Consider the following 27117-nt stretch of genomic DNA (forward strand, 5'->3'; position numbering starts at 1 on the left):
ATGCTTGTTTGAGCAGTTTTCTTCATAGGAAAGGGTTTGCCTAATAATCTACCCTGAGGGCTATGTGAGGCTCTTCATATGACCCAGGGTCATATAGATCAAGAGGAAGATTTTTAGGCCCTTCACTGAGAAAACACAGTTCACCATCACAGACTGAATGTAAAAAAGTGGCTATCCAGAGATGTCAGACTTCACCCTAATCCAGCAGAGCCTCATATCCCTCAAATGTTTGTTGTTTCATGGCTTTATTTAAGGAATTTATTGGTTTCCTCCAATTGTTTGATTGTATTTTGCCTGGATTTCTATATGGAATTTATTCATACCACATACCACAGCACATACTGAATATACAAACATAGCTGAAAGCACAAGAAAAATATATTAAAACAAACTACATGAAGATGATATTGGTTGTTGAAGCAATTAGTGCAAAAAAGATGTTTAAGCATATAGTACAAACTGTTTCTTTAAAATTCTGCTTTCTTACACTTGGCTTGAGAAATTTACATTTTCTTACACTGATGCAGACATATATCCAATCATCAGTCGTAGAAAATAATATGGTTTCCAAGTGATCATAATAGATATCCTTTTCTTTATCATAAGAATATGAGATCATTTTATTAGTCAAAATCGTTTATCTAATATTGAAACATTTGTGTGCTTTAATGGAATCTCTTTAATTGGAATAGCCCTCCACCTCCAATACACATTTTATTGTTGCCAAAGGAAATAACCATATTGCACAAGTTGAGTAATGGCCAGTGATTTCTTTGATTTTGATTTTAACTATAATCCTATTGTATTTGCTTATAGGACTATGTTATATTTATAGGCCTATCTTTGTGTTTGCTTTGGACAGGGGTGCCATGTATATTGTGTGATTTGATTAGTTATAATCTAACTATATTGTTTCTCTTGAAAGTCATAGACCTTCACATATTTTCGCCTTCTGAAAATTTATTATATTATGCTATAATTCCTTAGTTTTTGTTGATTTGGAGACTTGCTTTAGAGAAACAGTTTTACTTTTCTCTTCTTGATCTTAAAGGCTTGCCTCTCCTCATTTCTTGGTATATCTGTGTTTTCAAGTTGTTGCAATCATCAGTGTCTCAGTTTTTGCTTTTTAAGTGACTGATAGAATTGACATATTGTTTTTAGGCTTCTAAAACTTTCTCCTATATTGTTGTCTCTTTGTACTTATTAGCTTCAGTTGTCAACATTTCAAAGCCTGCAGTCATTTGAGGGAGCCTCAATAAATGGCATGCCCTCATCAGAGAAGCTGGTTGCTCTATCTGTGAGAGATTGTGTTGATAGATGATTGATGTGGGAAGGCTCTTCCAATGAGAGATGCAATATCCCTAAGCAAGTGAGCCTGGGCTGTATAGGATAACTACCTGAGCATGAGACAGTGATGAAGCAAGAGACAAACCCAGGAAACATTTGCCCATGGCTTTTCCCTTAATTTTCTTCAAGCTTGACTTTCTATGCTAAACTCCGAAATTGATGGACTGTGATCTGAGAGTACCAAACTAAACCTGTAAACCCATTCATGACCTGAGATGCTTTTAGTTAGGGGATTTAGTCACAATGACAAAGAAGCAAATTAGAACAAAAAGTTATATGCAAAGAGTGATTTTGCTGCTGGACAGAATCTTGGAATGTTCTCTTTTTAAGGACTGTGGAAAACATCAGGATTTAAGATGGCAAAAGCATTACAAAACTGTACACAGAGCTTCATCAGCTGTTCTGGTCGGACCTAGAAGATCAGAATATTCAGAGTAACGGAGACAGAGGAAGTCCATGTCATAAGATTTCGGTGGACAAAAGACTCTATGGAAAATTAAGCTAGAGGTCATTTGTGTGATATTTTAGCTGCACATAATACTTATTCTGCCCATGCCTTGAAATTGGGTAAGGCAGAATTAAAAAAAATAATAATGGATGGGATTTCTTAGATGAAATATTGAATCTATTGAATGGTTATTATTAAAGAGAGATTCAGGACCACAGACAAAGAAAGAGACAAGTGGAGCAGAAATAAATGTAAAGTCTTTGGTTTGTAGAGAAAAGCAGTACTAGGTAGTTTCAGATGGCAGTCACGTGAAGAAACAGAGGCAGAATTTTTCAAGGAGATTAACACCATCAAAGAAAAGGTCCTAGCTCTGAATGTTAAGCCTAAAATGATATTCGTAGAGTAAAAGCCTTCCTGCTAATTCTTCTGTTAATGGAAGGAGTACTCAAAGTGATTCCTAGTGCCAGGAATAAACTTCTTATAAAGCCTGATCCAAATGGTCCAAGTGTGGCATGGTCCATCCCAATTTTGAATCCAAATTGACAGGCTCACCCGTGTTGTGCTTTTTCTGGAAACAAGAAAGATGCAAAATTTAACGTAATAGATTCTTTGTGATTTCTATTCAGCACTGTGCCAGCCTTCTGTGTTTGGCAGAGTCAGATCACCAGTAAAGATACATTGTATTAAGATTAAAGATACATTGTAAAGATTCATTGTATTAAGCAGTGAGGGTGAAGCCTGAGTTGCATCTTGACACTACGAGATGTTGAAATACGTAAGTTATGAGATACCTGTCATAGAGTGCTGCCTATAGGGAGTGGAAGTAACCAATCTGAGAGATGTATGAGACATTGCATAGATAGGACCCTCTAAGCCTTTTGAAACAGCAACAGGATTTGCTGTTTTCCTTGCTGGTCTTGTTTCCTTGGAACAGTATTCCCTCACTATGTATACATTCCTCTCTACTGGAATGAGAAGGGGTATTCTGTGCATCTATGTAGGATTGATGTAACTTGCTTCTGATGTGGCAGTCAAGAGATTTTCTTATATGTCAGAAGAGACTTTGGACATTTAAACAGTGTATGAATTATTGTCAAATTTTAGGATCACTGAATTTAGACTACTTTTTTATCATGGGATGGTCATAAGCCAATAGTGAATTTGGTCAGAAATTATTTGATTGAATCAAAAAAGCTCCCAGAGAAGATGATGTTTCTCGTTTTGACATTGAATGAAAAATTTTCTGTCCTGAAAATCAGTATGTACACCAGGTAGGTTTTGCACTTACAGGTCTAACTCCAGTTGAGTTTGGGGTAAAATTTAGGCTAACATGCCTGGCATCAATAACATCATCATTGGCTGCTGAGTCTGGAATGTAGGGTTTTGGATTTTTTATTTTGTTTTGTTTTGTCTGTGTAAGCATAGGTTTTTGTGGCTATCTTCATCCACATCTTGCATTTGTAATTTGCCAGAGAGTATATTTAATTTTTTAGGGGCATGTATTCATGACATTAACACTGAGCTTCCTGAGTCATTGAATGCAGGAGTGTGACATTCTTCCAACCTGTTGTTTTTTTTTTAACTTTATTCATTCATTTTATTCACATTTTTATTTAACTTTTATTAATTACACTTTATTCATTTTTTATCTCCCCATAAGCCCCTACCTCCTCCCCTCCAGGTCCCACCCTCCACCCTCCTTTTTGCATGCATGCCCCTCTCCATGTCCACTGATTGGGGAGGTCCTCCTCTCCTTCTTTCTGATCTTAGTCTATCAGTTCTCATCAGAAGTGGCTGCATTGTGAGGGTTCTAGGTTATCTCCATGAATAGTCCTTGGTTGGAGTATGAGTCTCTGGGAAGTTCCCTGTGTTCAAATTTTCTTGTTGTGTTGCTCTCCTTGTGGAGTTCCTGTCTTCTCCAGCTCTTACTATTTCCCACTTCTTACCTAAAATTCCATTCACTCTGCCCATCAGTTGGCCATCAGGCTCAGCATCTGCTTTCACAGTCTGCATGGCAGAGGCTTTCAGAGGCCCTCTGTGGCAGGTTCCAAGGTTGTTTCCTATTTTCTTCTTCTGGCTTTCAGAGACCCTCTGTAGAAGTTTCCTAGGTTGTTTCCTGTTTCCTGATAAGCTGGGGTTAGATAGAAGGGGAGTAAGTAGTTCCTTCCCTATCAGATTAGGGAAAGGGCATAGGAAAAAAGAAAGAGGGTGGGTGGGACTGGGAATAGATGATGGAGGGGGTTACAGTGGGTTTACGAAGTGAATAAATTGTAATAAAAGTTAAAAATAATTTAACGTCTCAATTGTAACCTCCTCCCTTTTCTCTTCATCTCATCCTCCATTCTACTTTCCTCCTTGTCCCATTTTATCAGATAAGGGGAGCCCTCCTCTCCTACCATCTGACACAAACTTATCAAATCTCACAAGGACTGTCTACACCCTCTTTCTTTGTGGTGTACCAATGCCTCCTCCACCATGGGGAAGTGATCAAAGAGCAGGCAACAGAGTCCATGTCAGAGCCATCCCCTGCTCCCCTTACTATGGATCCCACATGGAGACTGAGCTGCCTATCAGCTACATCTGAGCAGGGGTATGGGTCCTCTTCATGAACGGTCTTTGGTGGGTGCATCAGTCTCCGCATGTCCCCACAGTCCCAGATTTGTTGGCCTTGTTGGTCTTCTTATGGAGCTCCTGTCATTTCTGAGTCTTTCTACTCCCGCACTCTTTCCTATGACTCCCTGTGCTCTGCCCAAAGTTTGGTTCTGAGTCTTAGCATCTGCTTCAATCCCCTACTGGGTTGAGTCTTTCATCCTGTTCCCTCTTTTCAGTCATGTCAGATATCGATTCTATTTGCACTTTTGAATGAGAATTGAGCATCCTCCATAGGGTCCTCCATTTTATTTAGCTTCTTTAGGTCCCTGGATTGTAGTATGTTTGTCCTGTATTATGGCTATTATCCACTTATAAATGATTATATACCATGCATGTCTTTCTGGTTCTGGGATATTTCACTCAGGATAATCTTTTCTAGTTCCATCCATTTCCCTGAAAATTTCATGATCTCCCTGTTTTTAATATGTGACTAGCATTCCACTGTGTAAATATACCACAATTTCTGTAACTGTTGTTCCATTGAGAGACATGTAGGTTGTTTACAGATTCTGGCTATTATGAATATAGATGCTGTGAACATAATTGAGCAAATGTATATATTGAATGGTGGAGCATCTTGTGGAAATATGCCCAGGAATAATATATCTGAGACTTTGAAGTAGCACTATTTACAGTTGTCTGAAAAAGCATCAGAATGACTTCTAAAGTGGTCATATAAGTTTGCACTCTCACCAGCAATGGAGGAGTGTTTTCCTTTCTCCACATCCTCACTAGCATGTGCTGTCTCTTCAGGTTTTGATCTTAGCCATTCTGATGGAATATCAAAGTCATTTTGATTTGCATTTCCATGATGACTATTGATATTTAGCATTTAGTTAAATGTTTTCCACCATTTGCTATACCTCTGTGGAGAAGTATCTGTTTAGTTCTGTACCCCAGTTTTAAAGTGGATTATTTGGTTTGTTGGAGTTTAATTTCTTGAGCTCTGTATATATCTTGTTTATTAGCCCTTTCTGCTGTATATAGGGTTGGTGAGGATCTTTAACCACGCTGTGGACTGTTGATTTCTTCTATTGACAGAATTCTTTGATTCATAGAAAGTTTTAGTTTCATGAGATCCTATTTATTAATTGTTCATCTTAGAGCCAGTTCTCTTGGTGTTCTGTTCAGGAAGTTATCTTCTATGCCAATGTGATCCAGGCTTTTTCCCACTTTTTCTTCTAACTGATTTAGTGTGTCTGGTTTTATTTTGGAAGTCTTTTTTACCTTGGACTTTAGTTTAGTGCGGGATGGTAAATATGGATTTATTTCCATTTTCTACATGTAGACTTCCAGTTTTACCAGCACCATTTGTTGAAGATGTTGCCATTTTTTCATTGCATGATTTTGGCTTTTTTGTCAAAAATCAAGTGTCCATCGGTTTGTGGATTAATTTATGAGCCTTTGCTTCAATTCCATTGATTCACCAGTTTGTTTCTGTAATAGTACCATGCTGTTTTTATTACTGTTGCTTTATAGTATAGTTTGAGATAATGGATAGAGAAAACTCCTGAAGATCTGTTTTTGTACAGGATTGTTTTAGCTATTCTGGTTTTTTGTTTGTTTGTTTGTTTGTTTATTTGTTTTCACATGAAGCTGAGAATTGTTCTTTCAAGGTCTGAAAGGAATTGTGTTGATATTTTGATGGGGATATCATTGAATCTATGGTAATATGGCAATTTTTACTATGTTGATCCTACTTATATATGAGCATGAGAGATCTTTCTATTGTTATCTTCTCCAATTTCTTTTTTCAGAGGCTATTGTGAGGGGTGTTGTTTCCCTAATTCTTTCTCAGGCAGTTTGTCTTTTGCATACAGGAGTGCTACTGATTTTTTGTTAACTTTGTATCCAGCCACTTTACTGAAGTGTCTGTCAATTGTAGGCATTCCCTGGTAGAACTTTTGGGGACACTTATGTATACTGTCATTTCATCTGTGAATAGTGATACTTTGACTTCTTCCTTTTCAATTTGTATCCCTTTAAACTCCTTTAGTTGTGTTATTGCTCTAGATAGGACTTCAGATAATATATTGAAGAAATTTGGAGAGAGTGGGTAGCCTTGCCTTGTCCCTGAGTTCAGTGGAATTGATTTAGCTTTCTTTCCATTTAGTTTGATGATAGCTATAGGATTGCTCTGTATTGCCTTCACTGTTTTTAGGTATGTGCCTTATATCCTCGCTCTCTTCAAGATTTTAAACAAGAATAAGCGTTGGATATTGTCAAAAACTTTTGTAGCATCTAAGGAAATGATTCTGTGGCTGTTTTTTTTTCAATTTATTTATATGTTGGATTACATTGATGGATTCCATGTATTTAACCACTGCTGCATGCATGGGATGGAGCATACTTGGTCATGGTGGATGATATCTTTGATATGTTCTTGGATTTGGTTTGTGAGTATTTTATTGAGTATTTTTGCATCATTGTTCATATGAGTGATTGGTCTGAAGTTCTTTTTCTTTTTTGGGGTCTTTGAGGATATATCAAGGTGACTGCAGTCTTATAAAAGTAGTTTGGTCATGTTGCTTCCATTTATATTTTATGAAATAGTTTAAAGATATTGGTATTCTTTCTTCTTTGAAGCTCTGGTAGAATTCTGCTCTGAAATCATTTGGTCCTTGTTTGGGAGTCTTTTGATGTTTGCTTCTATTCACTGAGGGGATGTAAAACTATTAATTTTTTTATCTGATCTTGATTCAACTTTGGTAAGTGGAATCAATCAAAAAATGTATATTTCATTTTGATTTTCAAATTTTGTGGCATATAGGCTTTTGACATTACAGTTAATGGTTCTTTGAATTTTCTCAGTGTCTGTAATATCTCTCTTTTTATCAGACTTGGTTGATTTGGATAGTGTATCTCTGCCATTTTCTTAATTTGGCTAAGAATTTGTCTGTTTTTGATTTTCTCAAAGAACTAGCTCCTGGTTTTTTGATTCTTTGAATTGTTCTCTTTGTTACTAATTTATTGATTTCAGCCCTGAGTTTAGTTATATAGTGGTCTACTCCTGTTGGGTGTGTCTGCTTCTTTTTTCCTAGAGTATTTAGGTGTGCCATTAAGTTGCTTGTATGGGAAGTCTCCAATAGCTTATGAAGGCAATTAGTGCTATTAAATCTCTTCTTAAAACTGCTTTCATTGCATCTCATAAGTATGGGTATGATGTGCCTTCATTTTCATTGAACTATAGGAAGTTCTTTATTTCTTCCCTGACCCAGATTTCATTGAGTAGGGAGTTGTTCAGGCTCCATGTGTGTGATGGCTTTTTGCTATTTCTTTTATTGTCAAGATTCATCTTTAGTCTATCATGGTCTGATAGGATACAAGATATTACTTCAATCTTGTATCTGTTGAGGCCTGGTTTGTGACCTACTGTATGGTAAGTTTTAGAGAAGGGTCCATGAGGTGCTGAAAGGAAGATATGTTCTTTTCTGTTTGGGTGAACATTGCTCAAGATATCTGGTAGGTCCATTTAATTCATGACATCCATTAGTGTCATTATATCTCATTTTAGGTTCTGTTTAACTGCTCTGTCCTTTGATGATAGTGAGTTGTTGTGGTGTCTCACTATTAATGTGTGGAGATTGAAATGTTCTTTAAACTTTATTAATGTTTCTTTTACAAATGTGGGTGCCCTTGAATTTAGGGCATAGTTGCCCAGAATTGAGACACCATCTTGGTAGAATTTTTCTTTTATGTGTTTGAAGTATCCTACGTCATCTCTTTCAATTAATTTTGGTTGAAGGTCTGTTTTATTAGATATTAGAATTGCTTCTCCTACTTCTTTCTTGGGTCCATTTGCTTGAAAACCTCATTCCTGCTACAAAATCCCAGAAACTTTTCTAGAGATTAACTCAGTGCTCTGAGGTTGGAACCAATTTATCCCTCACCATTGGGTTTCCATTCACCTGGTAAACACAGTCAGTGGTGTTTTGTGGCCTACTGTTCCAACTATTGGTCACTGTGCACTCTCTGCTACCCTGCTGATCAGAAACAGTGTGCAATCAGCTCTGCCATCTGGGATCTATTTTTTAATTTTCACTGAATATGAGTATTTGGTTGTATGCATGACTATACACCTCTTGTGTGTCTGCTCCTCACAGTAGTCAGAAGATTGCCTCAGAACTCATGAATATAGAACAATGGATAGTAGTGGGTTCCATGTAAACACTGACAATTGAGCCCAATTATTTGCAAGAGCAGCAAGAGCTCCTCACTGCTGAGCCATCTCTCCTGCCTTATGTTACTTATTTATGATCATCATTTACATTGTTAATATTTTTCTCTTTCTATTTTTACCTGTTTAAACATGCATTCCCTTTTAGTAAGATCTTATTAATGTTGCAGTTTAAGCTATGGCACTGCTGGTTTCTGGAAGATTAATAAAGAATTGTATTGAATGTATAATTCCTTGTAGGAACTTCAGTAAAGAGCTCTGAGTTTCTTCTACCTATTATATTTGTTTTATTGACTTTTAGGGGAGGCTCTGTCTTGCAATATAGGTCTGGCTATCCTGGAACTCTTTGCATAGATCATGCTGGGTTCCAACTCAATGAAATTCACCTGCCTCTGCCTCCTGAGTGATGGAATTAGAGGCATAACTGAATACACCCAGCTAGTCCATCATTTTTTGTATTTAATAAATGTTCATAAATTTCTCTGATATATACTCAGTACTGTTCATCTGTTCATTTCTCTCTGTGTCTCTGTCTCTATCTTTCTCTTTCTATTTCACTCTCTTCTCTTTGTTTGTCTTTGTCCACATTAATTGGCATGTCAATTTCAAGGATATATCCTATTGAAAAAGTTCAGATATGACACAGTTATTCAGTTTTCTTCTAAGAATGACTTATTGATAACATTAGCACTTCCATTTTAATATAAAAGCTTTAATCTTTATTTTTCAACTATAGACTATACATGATTTGGAAAGGAGAATATACAAAACAATTATCAAAAATCATGTGTTCTATGCCTTTACTTTTTTCTGGTCACTCACAAATATGATCTTATCAGCTAAGATTGTTGTTGATTGCCACCTAACATTATTTTTATCCATGTATTCACCATAGTCCACATTCCTGTCCACAAATATACAAGCACCCCTTTTCACATACTGATATGTCATATCCCTGAGGCCTGGTCAAAACACAATATTCAGTGCCACATTGTCTTTGGACTGATGCCAGTGTCCCCTGATCACAACATGTTATTTGTTGCTAACAAAATATTGTGACTGTGTTTTTGCTTCCACCTCTTTCATGACTGGGTCCTGACCAGCTCACCCAAGTAACTGAACCCAATTCATAGACTGCTCAAGAATCCAACTGCTGGCTTTTTAGACTCATGTTTCACAAACTGATGAAACTCCTATAACATAGGTCTTCAAAGCATGGCTTTTTTTATAATTTAATATTTAGGCTTATCCATCTCCCCTCCTTCACCTGATGCACAACACCTAACTGTCTAACATTAGCACTTCTGTGTCAGAAAATAAATGAAAGAAGTACTAGAAATATGTGAATATATTTCCAATGAACTATAAATTTATATTGTTGCCTCTGTTTCTGTTGTACACATGTATCACATATTTTAGAATTCAGTGACCTTCAATGATATGCATGTGAAATTCAGCCAAGAAGAGTGGGCTTTGCTGGAACCTTCCCAGAAGCAACTCTACAGAGATGTGATGTTAGAGACCTGTAAAAACCTCACTTCTATAGGTAAGACTGCAAATTTTCTTTCACTTTTAAAATAAGGAGACAACTCTTACTTTATTATTGATACTCTTCTATAATTCCAATTAAGAATGAAATGGAATGTGGTGAATAAATGAGACATGGTTCTAAGGGTCACAGAAGATAGTAATTTAAGTTTTTCCTTAATAATATGGTATTTCCAATAATATATATTTTCTGGTACTATATTTTAGGCTACAATTTGGAAGATCATAATATTGAAGAACATTTTCAAAGTTCTACAAGTAATAAGAGGTAACTTTATGTGCAAGCTGATACATATATGAATCTTAAGAAATTTTAATGTGTCCTGGAAGTTTGTTTTTTTGGTTTATTGGCTTTTTATTTTCTGTTTTTGAAATAGTTTTTTTTTTCTGTGTAGCTGTGGCTTAACTTAGAATTGCTTGTTAGACCAGCCTGACCTCAAAATCACACAGATCTGCCTGATTCTGCTTCCACAAGTGCTGGGATTAAGGGCATGTACCAGCACACATGGCTGTGTCCTGGAAGTTTTAAAGAAAAGCAACAGTGTATAAACAGCACTGCTTTAAGTGTACTGATGATCATTAAAATCTCACAATTCCACGTACTTCAATGTCAGTCATCTGATTTGTGTTTGCAAGGCACTCCCCTCAGATAGAAGCAAATAAAATAATGTTGTAACAGAAAAATACCAATTGAATCATATGGACCTTACAGCTACTGAGTTGATCTGCCAATCTGTATAGTCTCATTCTATCTACTCAGATATTGTAAGAGGTATATACATTGAGTAGGTGATCAGTATGTGTCCAAAACCATCTAATAAGCAAATATGTCATATACAACCAGTGTTATTCATATTCATACAGTAACATTGTAAAGTTTAGTGAAAGGAGCAGCTTATGAGAGTCAAGATTATTGTTGTGGAGAAACTTTAATCCCTATATGATATGTCTATGATGAACAAAAAAAAAAACTGTGTTAATTCAATGTGGGAATCTTTTATTTTTCTTGTAATAGGTATATCATATGTCACAATGTTTCTAAGACACATGAGCATAGGGATATTGAAAGAAACAGTGTAATTGTCTTTCTCCAAGAACAATTGATTTTGTAGTAGTCCCCACTTTGAGTAGATTTTCTGAATGTGATAAATGGTTACTGTTATTTGGTTTTTCAACTTCACTAAGACTTCATCAGCAAACTCATACTGCTGAAAATGCCTATAAATACTAGGAATTTTGAACTTTTTCTGCGTGTCCTGTCTCACTTTGTAAATGAAGTATCATTCATACAGTACAAAAAATTTGTGAATGGGATTGCTGTGGTAAAACTCTGAATTCTTACAATACTCTTCATATATAAGAGGAAACCTCTTTTAGAAAAATTATGCTATAAAAGTGAATCACATAACAAATGCTCTTACCATCACAAGGATCTTCAAAAATATCAATAATGAAGGGGAATACCATGAATGTAAATAAAGTGATAAAATTTTAAAATTTGATTATTCTTTACCATTAGACCAAATTATGAAATTAATTCATATAGATAAATATATTTATTAGTGTAAGGAAATGACTGTGGTACATCTTTCACATGTGCCAATTTTCTTTGCAGGCATGAAAGCAATCATACTGGAGAAAAACTCTTTAAATGCACTCTATGTGGTAAAGACTTCCCCTATATCACTGTTCTCATACAGCATAAAAGAACACACATAGGAGAGAAGTCTTACAAATGTAATCAATATGATAAAGCCTTTGCAAAAAACAGTCATCTCATGCGGCATACAAGAACACATACTGGAGAGAGACTTTATGAATGTAACCAGTGTGGTAAAGCCTTTGCAGAAAAGAATAATCTCATATGGCATAAAAGAACACACACTGGACAGAAACCTTATGAATGTAACCAGTGTGGTAAAGCCTTTGCAGAAAACAGTAATCTCATACGGCATAAAAGAACACATACTGGAAAGAAACCTTAAGAATGTAACCAGTGTGGTAAAGCCTCTGCAGAAAAGAATAATCTCATACGGCATAAAAGAAGACACACTGGAGAGAAACCTTATGAATGTAACCATTGTGGTAAAACCTTTGCACAAAACAGTACTCTCTTAAGCCATAAAAGAACATACACTGGAGAGAAACCTTATGAATGTAATGAGTGTGGTAAAGCCTTTGCAGAAAACAGTAATCTCATACGGCATAAAAGAACACACACTGGAAAGAAACCTCATGAATATACCCAATGTGATAAAGCCTTTGCACAGCAGAATAGTCTCCGAAAACATCAAAAAACACAGTGGAGAGAAGCCTTGTGAGGGTAATTAGTGTGATAAAGCCTTTGCATTTAACAATAATCTCCTAAGACAACAACACATTCTGGAGGGAAACCACATGAATATACCTATGTGGCAAAGCCTTTGCACATAGCATCTCCTAATACATAAAAGAAAACATACTTCAAAGAAGCTGTCTGTCTGTAACCAATGTGAATAAAACTTTTGGACTTCAGAATCATCTTCACACTCATGAAAGAAATCCTAATGGACAGAAAGACTGTGAGTGCTTTTAACATGGTGAAACCATTCCACATTTGTATAATCTTCATCATCATGAAAGGATTCATACTGGAGAGAAAACTTATGAATGTGTTAAAATGGTGAGGCCTTGCACAAATCTAGAGTCATCGTCATCATAAAAGTACCCTTACTGGAGAGGAATTCTGTGAGTATAAGCATTGTGGAAAGGCCTTTTTCTTCTTTGGTCCACTGAGATCCAACAGAACTGAAAAACTAGCTCAATGGAAATGACCTCTCTTTTCTGAAGGGGAAAGGGAATAGGGGCAATAGGAATTGAGAATAATACTGGGGGAGAGAAGGGAGGGGCTCTATGATTGGAATGTAAAGTAAATAAACTTATTTTAAAAAAGAATACAATGAATGATGAATATCAATTACATGCAACAGTATTATATAATAAGGTGTTTATGGAAGACTTATTGATAATCCTGATTCTCAACATTTACTGTTTTCAATTGCTTCACTTTACACAAGAAACTTTTAGTCCAGTGGATGAATATGTAGGGAATGGTAAACTAACACCATCCAGAAAGTTCTCTGAAATTAATACAACAGTGGTGGCCTGTAGAAGTTTCTTTGTGTACACATAACACGAATTTTGAGATATGAGGGAGGAGGCTTTCTTTTCTATGTATGACCCTGCTTCTGGCCTAGATGTGTAACCATGTCAAGGGTGAGTTTTCTGTGCCTGACTTCCTCTGGAGAGTGTCTTTAGACATAGATGCCACCAACCAAAATTGATAGATGGCTTTTCACACTGATCCCTGCTAACTCTCTCCTCCCATTAAATATAGAATGATTAGGATCTGTGTTCTTGTTCATGTGATAAGAATGTGCTTTTTAATGAAAATCAAACATCCTTGAAGTGCCTAGTTTTAAACAATTATCTACACCTATCCTTAGAGCATCCCAGTCACTCCCCAAGGGGTACATATCCTCTGTTTTCTGGAATTAAAATTGAACTTACTTTCTGAGGTGGTTCCCAGAATGTTCTGATCACTGTTATGCTTGTGGGCCTTCCAAGCTTTATACCTCATCTTTTGGCCCTTCTTCCTTCCTGGGCTGGTGAGAAACAGCCTCCAGGCAGGAAGAGAACCACATTCTCTGACATGCTTGTGATTAAATGTTTCACACTTCATTGCATTTCAAATTTCACGTGTTTCTGGATATGAGATGGTAAATGAAACAGTGTCTTGTGGTGGGACTCTCTAAAATGAGTTATACCTAGTGTTTATTTCACAGTAAGCTTGCAGGCATAGTATGAAATCTTCTGAGGTGAGCACAGTGGCCTATGCAGAAGTAATAAGAGCAGAAATTTTATTTCCTTGTTTTTAATAGCTGAGTAGTGTTCTGATAATATATGGATGGATGGCAGAGGAGGAGAACTCCTCTTTTGAGTGGACTACGGAAAAGGGTTTGGGGGAAGAGGGAAGGAGGGTGGGACCAATAGGAGTTGAGAGAGTGGCCTTTAATAGGGGAATACAATGAATAAATTGTGAAAAAAAATAAAAATAATTAATAAAATAAAAACGAATTAGCAAAACAAAACTTGACAGCAAAAATTTGAGTCCAGTCTGGGTACCCGCCCTCCTTCAAAGAAAAGAAAGAAGATATAAAGAAAGGAAAGAAAATTAGAATCTTTGTCTTTGCCACCTTTCTTCCTGGTGATCTCATTTTTTAATCATTACCTAATGGAGACCATCCTGCTCTCTCTGAAGTTTATATTTCCATAGATGTAGGTCTCATACCTGGAACAAATGGCAGAGGTTCATATTTAACATATCAAAATAGACCTAGATGCCAATTTTCTCCCAGCAATCCTTCAGTTCTTCCATGTTATATGGTCCTCAAGGCTGGCATAGCCCGCCCAATACCATGAATTCTCCTTCCCAGGGCCTGAGCTAACCTTATTCCTCCCTCCCCCATATATAGGCAAACTATTTTGGCTACCTGGTCCTTTTGAGAGCCATGCAGGAGCAACAGCAAAACATCTGTAGCGCTCATTGAATTTGGCTCCCCTGTTAGCATAGTCATGATGATGAGTTTGTCTTGGAGAAGCATAACCCCAAGAGCTGTTTACTGAGGACTTTGTGCTGTTGTGGAACAAAATTCTGTTTGATGCCATTATGATGCCCATATCCCTCAAAACATAAGTTGTATGAAAACTCTAAGGATGCTCCTAGCCCCCTCACTGGGCAATATCACTGGCATTTAAATTTTTAACAATGCTTGATCTCTTTCCGCAGATCAAGCTGGAGCAGATTAATGAATTAACCACTGCCCTTGAAAGGAACCATAGTTGTAGGTTGTATCAATGACTGTTATACTTAGAAAGAATTTTTAAAAAGATTGTTTAACAAGGTTGGAGAAGATGTTTTTGCTAATTTCTGTGATGTACAAAATCTTGGAGAATAATTTAAAGTTAAGAAAAGTACACTCTTAATAGTAAAGCCAGTAATGTTAAGGTTGATAAGCAGAAACAATAGCCAAGGTAGCATTGGCTGACTGCATACCTTCAAGCTGGGCCTGAAACTGAGACAGCATTTGATTCCAGTATACTTATTTTGTCCTCAGCTTCTTAATATGATTTAATAAAAATTACTAATTGTCCTGATCTGCGGAAGTTCATTGGGGTCCTAAGGGAGGTGGGGGTGAAAAGAATGGTGGGACAGAGAGCCCTGAAGAAGGCCAAGTCTTCTTGTTTGATCAAAGCCTCATTTATTAGAAATTTTTACCCAACTTATATAGGGAGAAGGCAGGAAAGGGGGAAGGCTTAATTACTGTTGCAGGAGACAGCAAGAGTGCTTCCATGGCTTGAATATTGCACCTGCAAGATACCGTAAGGATGTTTTCTTCAGATTTCTTATGGATGCTCTAAAACTGACAGACGGATGTCCTCACAAATCTATCACCCATGACTTAGGATCCTAAATAACTCTTTCACTAAATAGCTTTAGGTTGCCACTAAATGACTTTTGCTCACTATTTGGCTTAGGCTTCAGTAAATAGCTTTGGCTCCAGCAACTAATAAGTAAATGCATACCCCTTAAAGATTTAAAGTACTGGTGCCATTACCATGCCGTTTTTATTACTATTGCTCTAAAGTACAGCTTTGAGATCTGGGATGAGGATAACCTCTAGAAAATCTTTTCCTGTACAGGCTTGTTTTGTCAATTCTCTATTTATTGTTTTCCCATATGATATTGAGAATTGCCAAGTTTGCAGAGCCATCTCCCTCCCGGCTCCTTATAACATTTTCCCAATTATCTGTTAACTGATTAAACTTGCTGTTAACTTAATGGAGATGCCTAAATTGTAAACTAGACCACAAACCACTCACTTTTCACCAGACCAAGGATCCAATTCTTCATGCCTTTATCACCTTGAGCTCTGGACCAAATGTCTAGGGATATAAATTAAGGACCTTAGATTCCAGACCGAATATCTTGGAAAATTATTTAAGGCCTTGAGGCGAAATATGCTGGATCAGACCAAGCCTCCAACAGAAACTCCCTTGCTAATCAAAAAATATTAAATATCAAAAATAGCTTACTCTTGGGGGAACTAGATGATCCTGAACTAGACAACTCCCTGAGCTCAGAAAATAAGGCTTTGATTTTTAATCTTTTATTCCTGAAGTGAGATTTATTGGTTTCCACCCAGAACCCAATACAGTGAAAATATTCAAATGCCCCTGCTATGGTCATGGCTAGGACAAGTGATCCCTCCTGTGACTTCATGTAGGTTCCTAACCAGACTCTGGAAGTACCCAATAAAGCAGGTCCTGCTCTTCAGCCTCCTGCTCTATAGGTTGGGGTCAATATCCACACACTCACCATATTGTGACTTTGGAACTCGCCTGAAATATCCTCACACAGCAGCCTCAAATGGACCACAGGACACCAGCTTTTAAAAGCTGCTCACCTACAAAGCGTTTGTGCAATATGGCACCAGGAAGAATCCACCCCTTCCTCTGAAGGCATGACCTCACAGTCCTGATTGGCCAGTGAGTATTGAGTGACATGAGCACCTTCTTTATGGTTAGAGTTTACTGAAGGGACAAGGCTTTGTGATTCCTGGCTCATGCTTCCATTTTAGGACCAGACCTTTTCCAGATCTCAGAGATTTTTCTTTCAGTATCATTTGTACCTGTCCTCCCCTAGTCTACCTTCTGTCTTCTAGCACTCAGTAGGCACATTCCCTCTTCCTACTGGAATCAAGGTGGATAGATGCACAGCACATTATTCAACCTCCAGGGGAGTGAGCAATCTGTCCCTAAGTGGATGGGTCCCAAGAATATTACAAATTAAACAGAGATTTCAGAAAATGCAATGATATTTTTGTTCTGTGATTTAACGCTACCATCAAATATACTGCAGCTACTTTCCCCCTGGAAGGTCTGAGGCAACCCAGGGGAAAAAAGCAGGAAACACATGATATTTTTGAGCACCACGTTAGCAAGCACTTGTATTCCAATGGGAAAGTGGGGAAAAAAACAAAGCTGTATTAGAAAAAGCTCTCTACATGAAAAGATCTGATAGAATATATTTCTCTATGTATGTAGGAAGTTAATTTATAAGAATTGCTCAAAGACTATGCAGAGTTAAAGAATCCAGTGGCTGTTGAGACCGTTTGGCTGGATAATTAAGCTTCGTGATCATCAAAATACACCAGAATTCCAAAGACGTAAACTCTAATGGAAGTGAAAAAATAAACTTGCTAGCCAGAGCTAAGGCACATAGAACAAGAGAAAGATTAACCATCTTCAGTTTCCATTATATATTTAGGCTACCACGAGATATGTGGCTTAAGTTAAGGAGGGGGCTCATCACCTCAATAGGTCTAGAGCAAAGAAAAGATAAATTAAATATCGTTAATTTATCTTATTAAATATTTTTAATTTATCTTACTCCAAAAGATAAATCAAAATTTTCATTTATACTACCCAACTATTTGGCTTTTATTTACTTATTTATTTGATTTCATTTTTAAATCATTTTTGTTTTATTTTTTTTTTTTTTGTTATTCTAGACAAGAGTTTCTCTGTGTAGCCTTAGTTGTACCTCTGCCTCCCTGAGTGCTGGGATTACCTGTGTAAACCATGTCAGCACAGGGAATAATGACATTACCCCACTCTTCCAAAGTTGACCTCTATTATTATTCTACAATTGTCTTCTATTATCGACTCTAAAGCCAGAACTACTTGGCTGAATCTGCTGCTTGCTGGGGCTGGAACTTGGGACCAATGTTCAATGAAATCTATAAAAGCTTCCCTTATTCCAATGTTTTCTTCACTGATTAAGCTTGGATCTGCTGGAACTTGCTCCATATATGACTTTGGGCTCAGAAACCTATATTCTGCTCTCTCCTGAGTACTGATGTTGAGGGTATATACCACCATGCATGGCTCTAAGCTTTACTTTTATATGATGGAAGCTTTGCCAACGGGAGTATTCCCCGGAGGTCACTACTCCTTTTTTTCCACTTCTCCAAATATTTTCCTAATCCAAACTTACAAAAATCCACATTCTTCCAAAGAAACGCATGGAAAGGACTATTGCAGCTATACCCTAGCTCCTGCTAGCAACTTCATTCATAGTTACAGTTTCCATTGCTTTGAAGAGACACCATGACCACAGCATCTCTTATAAAATAAAACATTAATTTTGGCTGTCTTTTTTCTGAGGTTTACTGCTTTATTGTCATGGTGGGAAACCCGACAAAGTAAAGGCAGGTATAGTTCTGGAGAAGCTACGAGGTTTACATCTTGATCTGAAGCAAAAAAGAGACTGTGAACATGGACTTATTTGAGCATAGAAGACTTCAAAATCTGCCTCCACAGTGACACACTGCTTCAAATTAAAATTCCACAGATCCAGAGTGTTAGGTAAACAAGATGGTAGAAATTGGAGCTCTCTGGGAAGGAGAGAAAGAATAGATGCTGTGGGTATACTGGAGCAGAAAACATCAGGTAATGAAGGGAGAGAAAGGCTACAGGAAAACACAGCTGGAATCAGGATAATTTTGCTGCTTAGAGTGGGAATAAAAAAGTTTTGTGGCAACTTCATGGAGTCTATAATTGCATCCCTAGTAAAAAGTCCTAGTAACAAAGGATACAGAGTCTGAACTGACCATCTTTTATTGTCAAACAGGGTTTTCAGTGCTGGAATTATGTTACAATCAATTGATGTCTTGGTTCATTGGCCCTGTAGATATCCCTAAACAAACCAAGCTGATGGTAGTAAAAAAGGTCTCTCTTTCTAAAAACTGAGAAAGGCCCCCATTGCTGAGGCCACTTCCACAGAGCTTTGCTGAATATACAGAAGATGAGCATGTACAGGCTTGGAGTCTTCAACCCTATATTCCAGCCACTTGGGGGAAAGAAAATTCTCTACACACAATGGGAAGAGAAACCTCACCACCAACTGAGCCAGAAAAGTTGTCCTGCGACTTGATGGTACAGAATATTTGGGAGTGCCAAGAGAATATATGCTTTAAATTGAAGCTAAGGGGATGGGGGGAACCCATGTATTATACTGCCTAGATTTTCAGGAATATCACAGAGACATAATTATCAAACATGGGGTGAAGGAGTCTGGTAATTGGAATTCTGCCTCCTGGCCTTGGCAGATGCAGATCTTAACTAAGTTCCATTTTTCAGAGACAGTCTTGGCAGTCTTTGTAAGCAGGGTGTTCAGAGCCTGAGAAGTAGATAGCAAGCTCCCTACAACCCTGAGAACGAGACAGCAAACTTTGTGTAACCCTGAGTGAATTTCTTGGATGCCTTGCCAGGTGGTGCAGATGTGTGGCTACTGTGAAAAAAAATTTGCTTGTACCCTTTGCTTTATAAGTGTTGTTTGCACATTCAGTAAACTAAGACCTTGTTCAAAAAGCCTGTCTTGGTCACCATTCTTCCCCTCTCTGTCCCCACATTTCTACTCCCTCTTTCAGGTAGACCCTGTTTGACTAACCCGTCAAATGGGATGGGTCAATGGGGCTTTTCTAAGTCTGTGCCATGTCTTCTGTGGCTGTATTATGAATATAACTGCAATGAGCATGAGAACTGTGACACTTCACAATACCAATTTCATGTGCATGGAAAATCTAATGAATCCACAGCAATTCTGTCTTTTTATGAGAACTCTACATAATGTAGTCACTATGTGACCATGTTAATGTATGCTGTGTCACTGAACTCAACAGTAAAGTCACTTTGTATCACTTTGTACCTTATATCAAATAATCTTCAGTTGCATGTACTTGTGGTTTATGTGAAATTAATGATTATATAATAATATATTTTACCCTTTCAAACAAGTATAAACACCACCATTAAACATATTTTTTTCAGAAGAAAAAGATTTAAAAAATTAACTTTCAATTTGAAGATTGAATTAAAAGCAATCCAAAGAAAATTCCTAATGATTTATTACAGGAAATCTGTCTGCCGCTAAAGTGGTTGGGGCTCCGTCTCAGCGGTTGTATACCCCAGGCAGATAGGTCTGCGCTGAGAAAGATGAGATTCCAAAACCATGTACTATGTGAAAAACTCAGAATTCTCAATAGGATTATGAGGAAATTTTAGACACACACTTGTACAATGTGACTTCTGTACTTACCTGAAACTACAATAATTAAAAGGTATACAATATTAATGAAAGAATAACTGGATGCAGACAAAACCACAAAACCATAATCCCCTAAATATATTCAAGTTTTCATCAAATGACTTAAGGAAACAGATAGAATGTGAATTTGACCACTGTTACTTATGTATGTAGAAATTAAACAAACTCAGATTTCACAACTCACAAAAACATAAATTCAGCATGACAGCCTAAACTGTTATATTATTGGCTTTCCAGCTACCATTATTTATTTCTCTTCCAAAAAGGAGAGGCCCCATGTTCTATACTTCTCTCTGTAAATTGAAGTGGTCAAAAAGTTGGGCTATTTCTCTGTGGCTCCTCAAGTCTTTTTCTGATTCCAAGAAACTCAGCCACAGCGATGTCCACATACAAAACAATGTTGAAGTATACTTTCATGTCAGCTTCCTGACATATAGGTGATAGCACAAGATGTGAAATCTGCTCTATCTATCTGCATAATGCATGCACACTTGAGAAACCTCTGCTGCTCAGCAGTTTCTTTTGTACCTGGAATTGAATTTTCCTGAAACACACAACTGTGGATGGTAGTAGTGGAAAGGTAAAGAGAATCTAATTAAATATTGCCAAAAGGTTGCTTCTGTCTCCTCTGTTCTACCAGTTTCTAAACAAAATGTAAAAATTATCACAGAAAGCTGTAGTTCGGAGGTAATTTTCAGGCTTTTATAAAACTTTCATTTTTTTTCAAACTGTCCTGTTACTGCATATCAAATGCAATGTCAGGGCATGCACACTTAAAAAGGATATCATGAGCACCATCACCTCCTATTGCCAGGGTTGCAGCGCCCCCCCCCACCTCTCAAAGGGATCCTCATTAACATCACCCTGTGTACCAACACAGCTGTAGTGTGGCTCATTGTATACTATTCCAGTATCAGCAGATCAGACTGAAAGCTCAGCCAACCTGCTTTGGCTGATATGGAGAGTAGACCAACTCTCATCATGGTATGGCTTGAGATCTCCTTCACAGTTACCACAGCTGAATCAGAGAAAGATCCAGAAAAGAAGTCTCAGGCTGCCACTTAATGGTGTTCCTGGTTACTAGGACTTCCTACAGTCCATCATTAGCTAAACCACCGAGTTCTGCCTCAGGTCAAGCAACAGCTCCTCTCCTGGGTAAACAGAGATCAAATGACTCAAAAGGCACAGGCCTATCACACCTGCCCTTCCACTCCAAGGTTAGAAAGGGAGATAGTCTAGTAAATTTGGACTTTGGAGAAATTCCTGCAGTCTATGAGAGCACTTATTTCTCTTCCAGGGCATAAGGCCAATTGTGTGCATATTTCATTACACACCAAATGTCCTTGAAATAATTTTCTTTTTCAAAATATAATTTATTTATTACAATTTATTCACTTTGTTTCCCAGCTGAGCCCCCACCCTCATCCCCACAATCCCACCTTCCCTCAGTCCCTCATCTCCTCCCATGCCCCTTCCCCAGTCCACTGATAGGGGAGGATCTCCTACCCTTCAATCTGACAGTAGCCTATCAGGTCTCATCAGGACTGTCTTTCCTAGTCTTCCTCTGTGGCCTGGTAAGGCTGCCCCACCTCATTGGGAGGTGATCAAAGAGCCAGCCACTGAGTTCATGTTAAAGACAGCCCCTGTTCCCCTTACTATGAGGCCCATTTGGAGACTGAGCTGCCATGGGTTCCATCTGTACAGGGTTTCTAGGATCCATGCATGGATCTTGGTTGGAGAATCAGTTTCAGAAAAGTCCCCTGAGCGCAGATATTTTTGCTTCTGTTGTTCTCTTTGTAGAGCTCCAGACCTTTCTAGGTCTTTCAATCTCCCCTTCTTTCACCAGATTCCCTGCAATCTGCCCAAAGTGGCTATGAGCCTCAGCATCTGCGTTAATATCCTTCTGGGTAGAGTCTTTTAAAGGCCCTCTGTGGTAGGCTCCTGTCTTGTTCCTTGTTTTCACCTTCTTCCGTTGTCTATCCCATTTGCCTTTCTGAATGAGGATTGATCATCTTTCCCTGGGTCCTTTTCCTTGCCTAGCTTCTTTAGGTGTACAGATTTTAGTATGTTTATCCTATATTACATGTCTAATAACCACTTAAAAGTGAGTATATACCATGTGTATCTTTCTGCTTCTGGGATACCTCATAATTTCCTTGTTTTTAATTGCTGAGTAGTATTCCTTGTGTAAAAGTAACACTTTAACATCCAAAGCTCCCTCCTTAATAATTCCTCCACTTTCCACAGGTCTTTATAAACACCTGATTTTTCCAGCCTTATAGTTTGACCCTCAGGTTCCTCTGACCACAACCTCTACAACTTATAGAGTCTCCATCTTGGGCTCCTAACTGAATGTTTTGCAGGCATCAGGGAAGCAGAATGCAATCTGTTTCAGAAAAGTTAGTCTTCATGTCTTCAAGTTGACTTTCTTTCTTTACAGTAGTCACAATCTCAAGCAGGGGTATGTGTCTTGACATGCGTCCTTGTGGGCTCCCATTGCTGCCTATTTAACACATGCAAGATAAACTCAGTCTTGTGGCTTTGGTCAAGTGGTCAGGCACTTTTTAATCATTTGGTATTATCAGTTCTGTCCTGATCGTTTTTGGATACTTCCATATTTTTATGGAGATTTTGGCTTAGAAACTTCTTTAAAAACCAATCCTAAATTCCTTAAGCTATCAATCTTCTTCTTCTGGGTCATCTGGGCTGAGTTAAAGATGAACTGAAGATCAACCTTTCCTACCTTACTGCTATTAATGACATGTTTATGGAGCTGAATAGATGGCTCAGTCCCTAGGCACACTGGCTGCTCTTCCACATGACCTAGATTTGATGTCAGGCATCCAAGCCACAGATCACAATTGCCAGTAACTCTAATCACATGGAGGAGACACGATCTTCTGCCTCAGCTCATACATTGCATGCACTTGGGATACACAGCAATAAAATTTATGTACCTAAATTACATGAATTTTAATAAAAATAACGTATACATTAAGAAAACCTCTTTTACAATGTGGAGTCAAATATGCATGTGGGTTTTCACCATTTTCATAGCTGGTGCCCTAGGTGGCCAGAGGAATTCATCAGATACCCTAGACCTGGAAATATACATTATTCTCAGCCATCTGATGTGGGTTCTAGGAACCAAATTTGGGCATGCAAGAGGAGCAGAACTACTAACATTCTATCTCCCAAACATGTCATTACAATAGAGAGGATGAAGATGTTCCATTACTACTTTGGTCTCCTATCACTTGAAGGTTATGTATCCCTGATAGATGGCTGCTGAAGGGCTCAATGGATTTCTTTCCCTCTGTGACTGGACTTTGGACAGTTTCCTATTTTCATTATTAACACAGGTCTCTTAATGTGAGTAAATGTAACAAGAATATTTATTAAAACCAATGTTCAGGAAGATTATATTAGAAACATTTCCATGCTTTGAGATATACTCTTTCATTTTAGGATCTTTTTGAGAGAGGATATCTCTACATAGCCATGGCTGTGTGAAATTCACTATGTAGACCACACTGGTCTAAAACTCAGATTGGGTTGCCAATGTCTCTCAGGTGCTGGTATTACAGGCATGCACCAGTAAGCTAAACTGAGACATATTTTTTAAATGACCTGTCTTTGAACTGCAAAACGAATGAAAAAAAAATCCACTCATTTTCCAAATCAAAACCAGGACATTAATTAAAAAAGGAACCATCATTGTTTCAATGAACAGAAATACATCTTGAAATCCAATAGCAATAATTTAGTCTGTCAAATCCTTTCATATGTTCTCTTGTGTTATTTTTCTTAGCTTTGTGAATTTCATCCTTTAAAATGTTTGCACTCTGTTAGCATGTAAGTACCTGTGTATGTGGCAGTGAGAGGACAGTGTATTGCAGACTATCATCTACATCTCCAATGTGGGTCCTAGAGATGAAACTCAGGCAATTATTTGGTTCAGGTGACCTCAATGGTCCTGACTTAGATTTACAAAGAATTTCTGTATACGCTGGTGTGAGAGTGTGCATATGCCATAGCTTAAATGTAGAAATAAGTGAAAATTTTGGAATAATATGAATCTCCCAGAGATTAATGTCATGTTATCAGGCTTAGCAGCAACCAACTTTACCCACTGAGACAATTCTTTGACACTCACTTGTAGTTCTCATATATGTTATGAACAAGTGTTTACTCCTAGGAATAAATCAATACATTCCAAAAAATAGAGCTCCAGATTATTTTCATTTACAAATAAAATTAATTCAAATCACCCTGATTTCCTCAATTATTACATGAAAATGTTTACAATGTGAAAAGACATTTTATTTATGTAATATCTCAACTAATCTTATTTGAGCATCATGAAAACAGTTCTGTAGGGAACATTTGTGGTGTCCAAACATGGCAACTTGACCTCAGTCATCATATAAAGATAGACAAAGGAGACTGCACAAAGTTGTCTCCCAATTTCTACATATCTGTCATGACATAAAAACCCATAATTATGTTCCGCACACACATCAGAAGTGGTTTTGAAATTAATATTCTTGCTGTTACATTATCTAGAATCTTCATATATTTCCTATAGAATGCAGTACTTTAGATGAAATCATAAATGGATAATTAAGAGGAACATGCAGAATCATGGAACATCAAATTATATATTCATATCACAGCAAGCTATGTAGTGAGATATACAATTGATTGCTGATTATATCACTTCATTACATCTCTATGGTAGATGAAAATGCAAAACTTTCATTTACCATATTAAATACATTCATAGGGTGTCTCTTCAATATGATTCATTCACAATAATAAAACCTATAGAAATGTACAAAGGTTTCATCATACTAAATATATTCATAAGGTTTTCTCTCAAGTATGATTTATTTATGGTTTGAGGGTCAATGCATCATGCAAAGGCTTTAATACACTGTTTATAGTCTTAGAGTTTCTCTCCAATATGAAAACTTTCATGCCTTCGGAAATCACAGCAACGTGCAAAGGCTTTATCACATGGATTACATTATAGGCTTTCTCTCCAGTGTGTTCTTTTATGCTTTTGGAGACTATTGGGATGTGTAAAGGCTTTATCACATTGATTACATTTGTAGGGTTTTTCTCCAGTATGAATTATTTCATGCCTTTGGAGGTTACTGCAATGTGAAAATGCTTTGCCACATTGATTACATTCATAGGGTTTCTCTGCACTATGAATTCTTTTATGCTTCTGGAGATCACAACATCGTGCAAAGGCTTTCCACATTGATTACATATGTAGGCTTTCTCTCCAGTATGAATTCTTTCATGCCTTCGAAGGTCACTGGAATGTGCAATGACTTTACCACATTGACTACATTCATAGGATTTCTTAGCAGCATGAATTCTTTCATGCCTCTTGAGATCACAGCAATGTGCAAAGGCTTTATCACATTGATTACATTCATAGGGCTGCTTTCCAGTATGTGTTCTTTTATGACTTTGGAGACTACTGGGATGTGAAAAGGCTTTGCCACATTGGTTACATTCATAGGGCTTCTCTCCAGTATGAATTCTTTCATGTCTCTGGAGATCACAGCAATGAGAAAATGCTTTATCACACTGATTACATCCATAGGGTTCCTCTCCAGTATGTGTTCTTTTATGATTTTGGAGACTACTGAGTTGTGAAAAGGCTTTACCACATTGATGACATTCATAGGGTTTCTCTCCACTATGAATTCTTTTATGGCTCTGGCAGTTACTGAGATCTGCAAAGGCTTTACCACATTGATTACATTCAAAGGGTTTCTCTCCAGTATGTGTCCTTTTATGATTTTGGAGACTACTATGTCTTGAAAAGGCTTTTTCACATTGATTACATTTGTAGAGTTTCTTTCCATTCTGAATTCTTTCCTGTCTTTGAAGAGATCTATGACATGCAAAGGCTTTACCACACTGATTACATTCGTAGGGCTTCTCTCCAGTATGAATTCTTTCATGCCTCTGGAGATCACAGCAACGTTTAAACGCTTTACCACACTGATTACATTCATAGGGGATCTCACTAGTATGTGGTTTTTCATGGCTGCAAAGATAATTGGTATATGTGTAAGCTTTTTCACATTCATTACAGTGATTCATTACAGTGAATTAAGTTTACAATTTGATCTAAATGTAAAAAGGACTTACATCTTACTGTTTTATCACTTTGTTTACATTTATAATTTCCCCCTTGATTGTGGAAATTTTTCATTTTGAAGATACCTTTGAGGTAAGAAACATATTACATGGATTGCTTATAGCATCCTTTTTCTTTCTTTCCTCTTTTAAAGAGCATATTTTTATTAATTACAGTTTATTCACCTTGTATCCCAACTGTAGCTCCCTCCACCTGCCCCTAATACTCTCATCCCCCCTCCCTCTTCTCCACCCATGCTCTTCCACCAGTCCACTGGTAGGGGGGTACTTTTTCTATAAGTGTTTTTTCACATATTTGAAAAGAACTAGAACTCACCTATACAATAGTGACTGCATTCATAAATTTTCCTATAGTGGGAGTCACACTACATTTGGAAACTGAACTAGGATAAACACAACAATTTCCACAGGGCTAGTAATCTCTAATGTGATTTCTGTGGCTATATTCCCAATTAGTTTCAAAAACTAATTAAGTATAGTAGTTTAATTTATTAATTGTCCCCTGCTTTCATTAGAGTTTCTGTCATTAATAATGAATTAATACATGAATAA

At 37.3% G+C, this 27117-nt stretch overlaps 1 protein-coding gene across 1 annotated transcript in view; it reads right to left on the reverse strand.

Moving 5' to 3' along the window:
• LOC132650605 (zinc finger protein ZFP2-like) overlaps positions 1–26495 on the reverse strand; it is a gene marked incomplete at its 3' end in the record, with an annotated part of 318549 nt that extends 292054 nt beyond the window's left edge. The window contains exons 1-3 of the mRNA XM_060375953.1: positions 26403–26495; positions 25797–25920; positions 25456–25641 (exon numbers count right to left, since the gene is read on the reverse strand). Of these exons, the coding sequence (XP_060231936.1) occupies positions 25456–25641; positions 25797–25920; positions 26403–26495 (403 nt within the window). The remainder of the gene's footprint in view (positions 1–25455; positions 25642–25796; positions 25921–26402) is intronic.
• Between the last annotated feature and the right edge of the window lie 622 nt (positions 26496–27117).

The sequence above is a fragment of the Meriones unguiculatus genome (genome assembly GCF_030254825.1).
Source record: "Meriones unguiculatus strain TT.TT164.6M chromosome 13 unlocalized genomic scaffold, Bangor_MerUng_6.1 Chr13_unordered_Scaffold_28, whole genome shotgun sequence".
Taxonomy (NCBI): Eukaryota; Metazoa; Chordata; class Mammalia; order Rodentia; family Muridae; genus Meriones; species Meriones unguiculatus.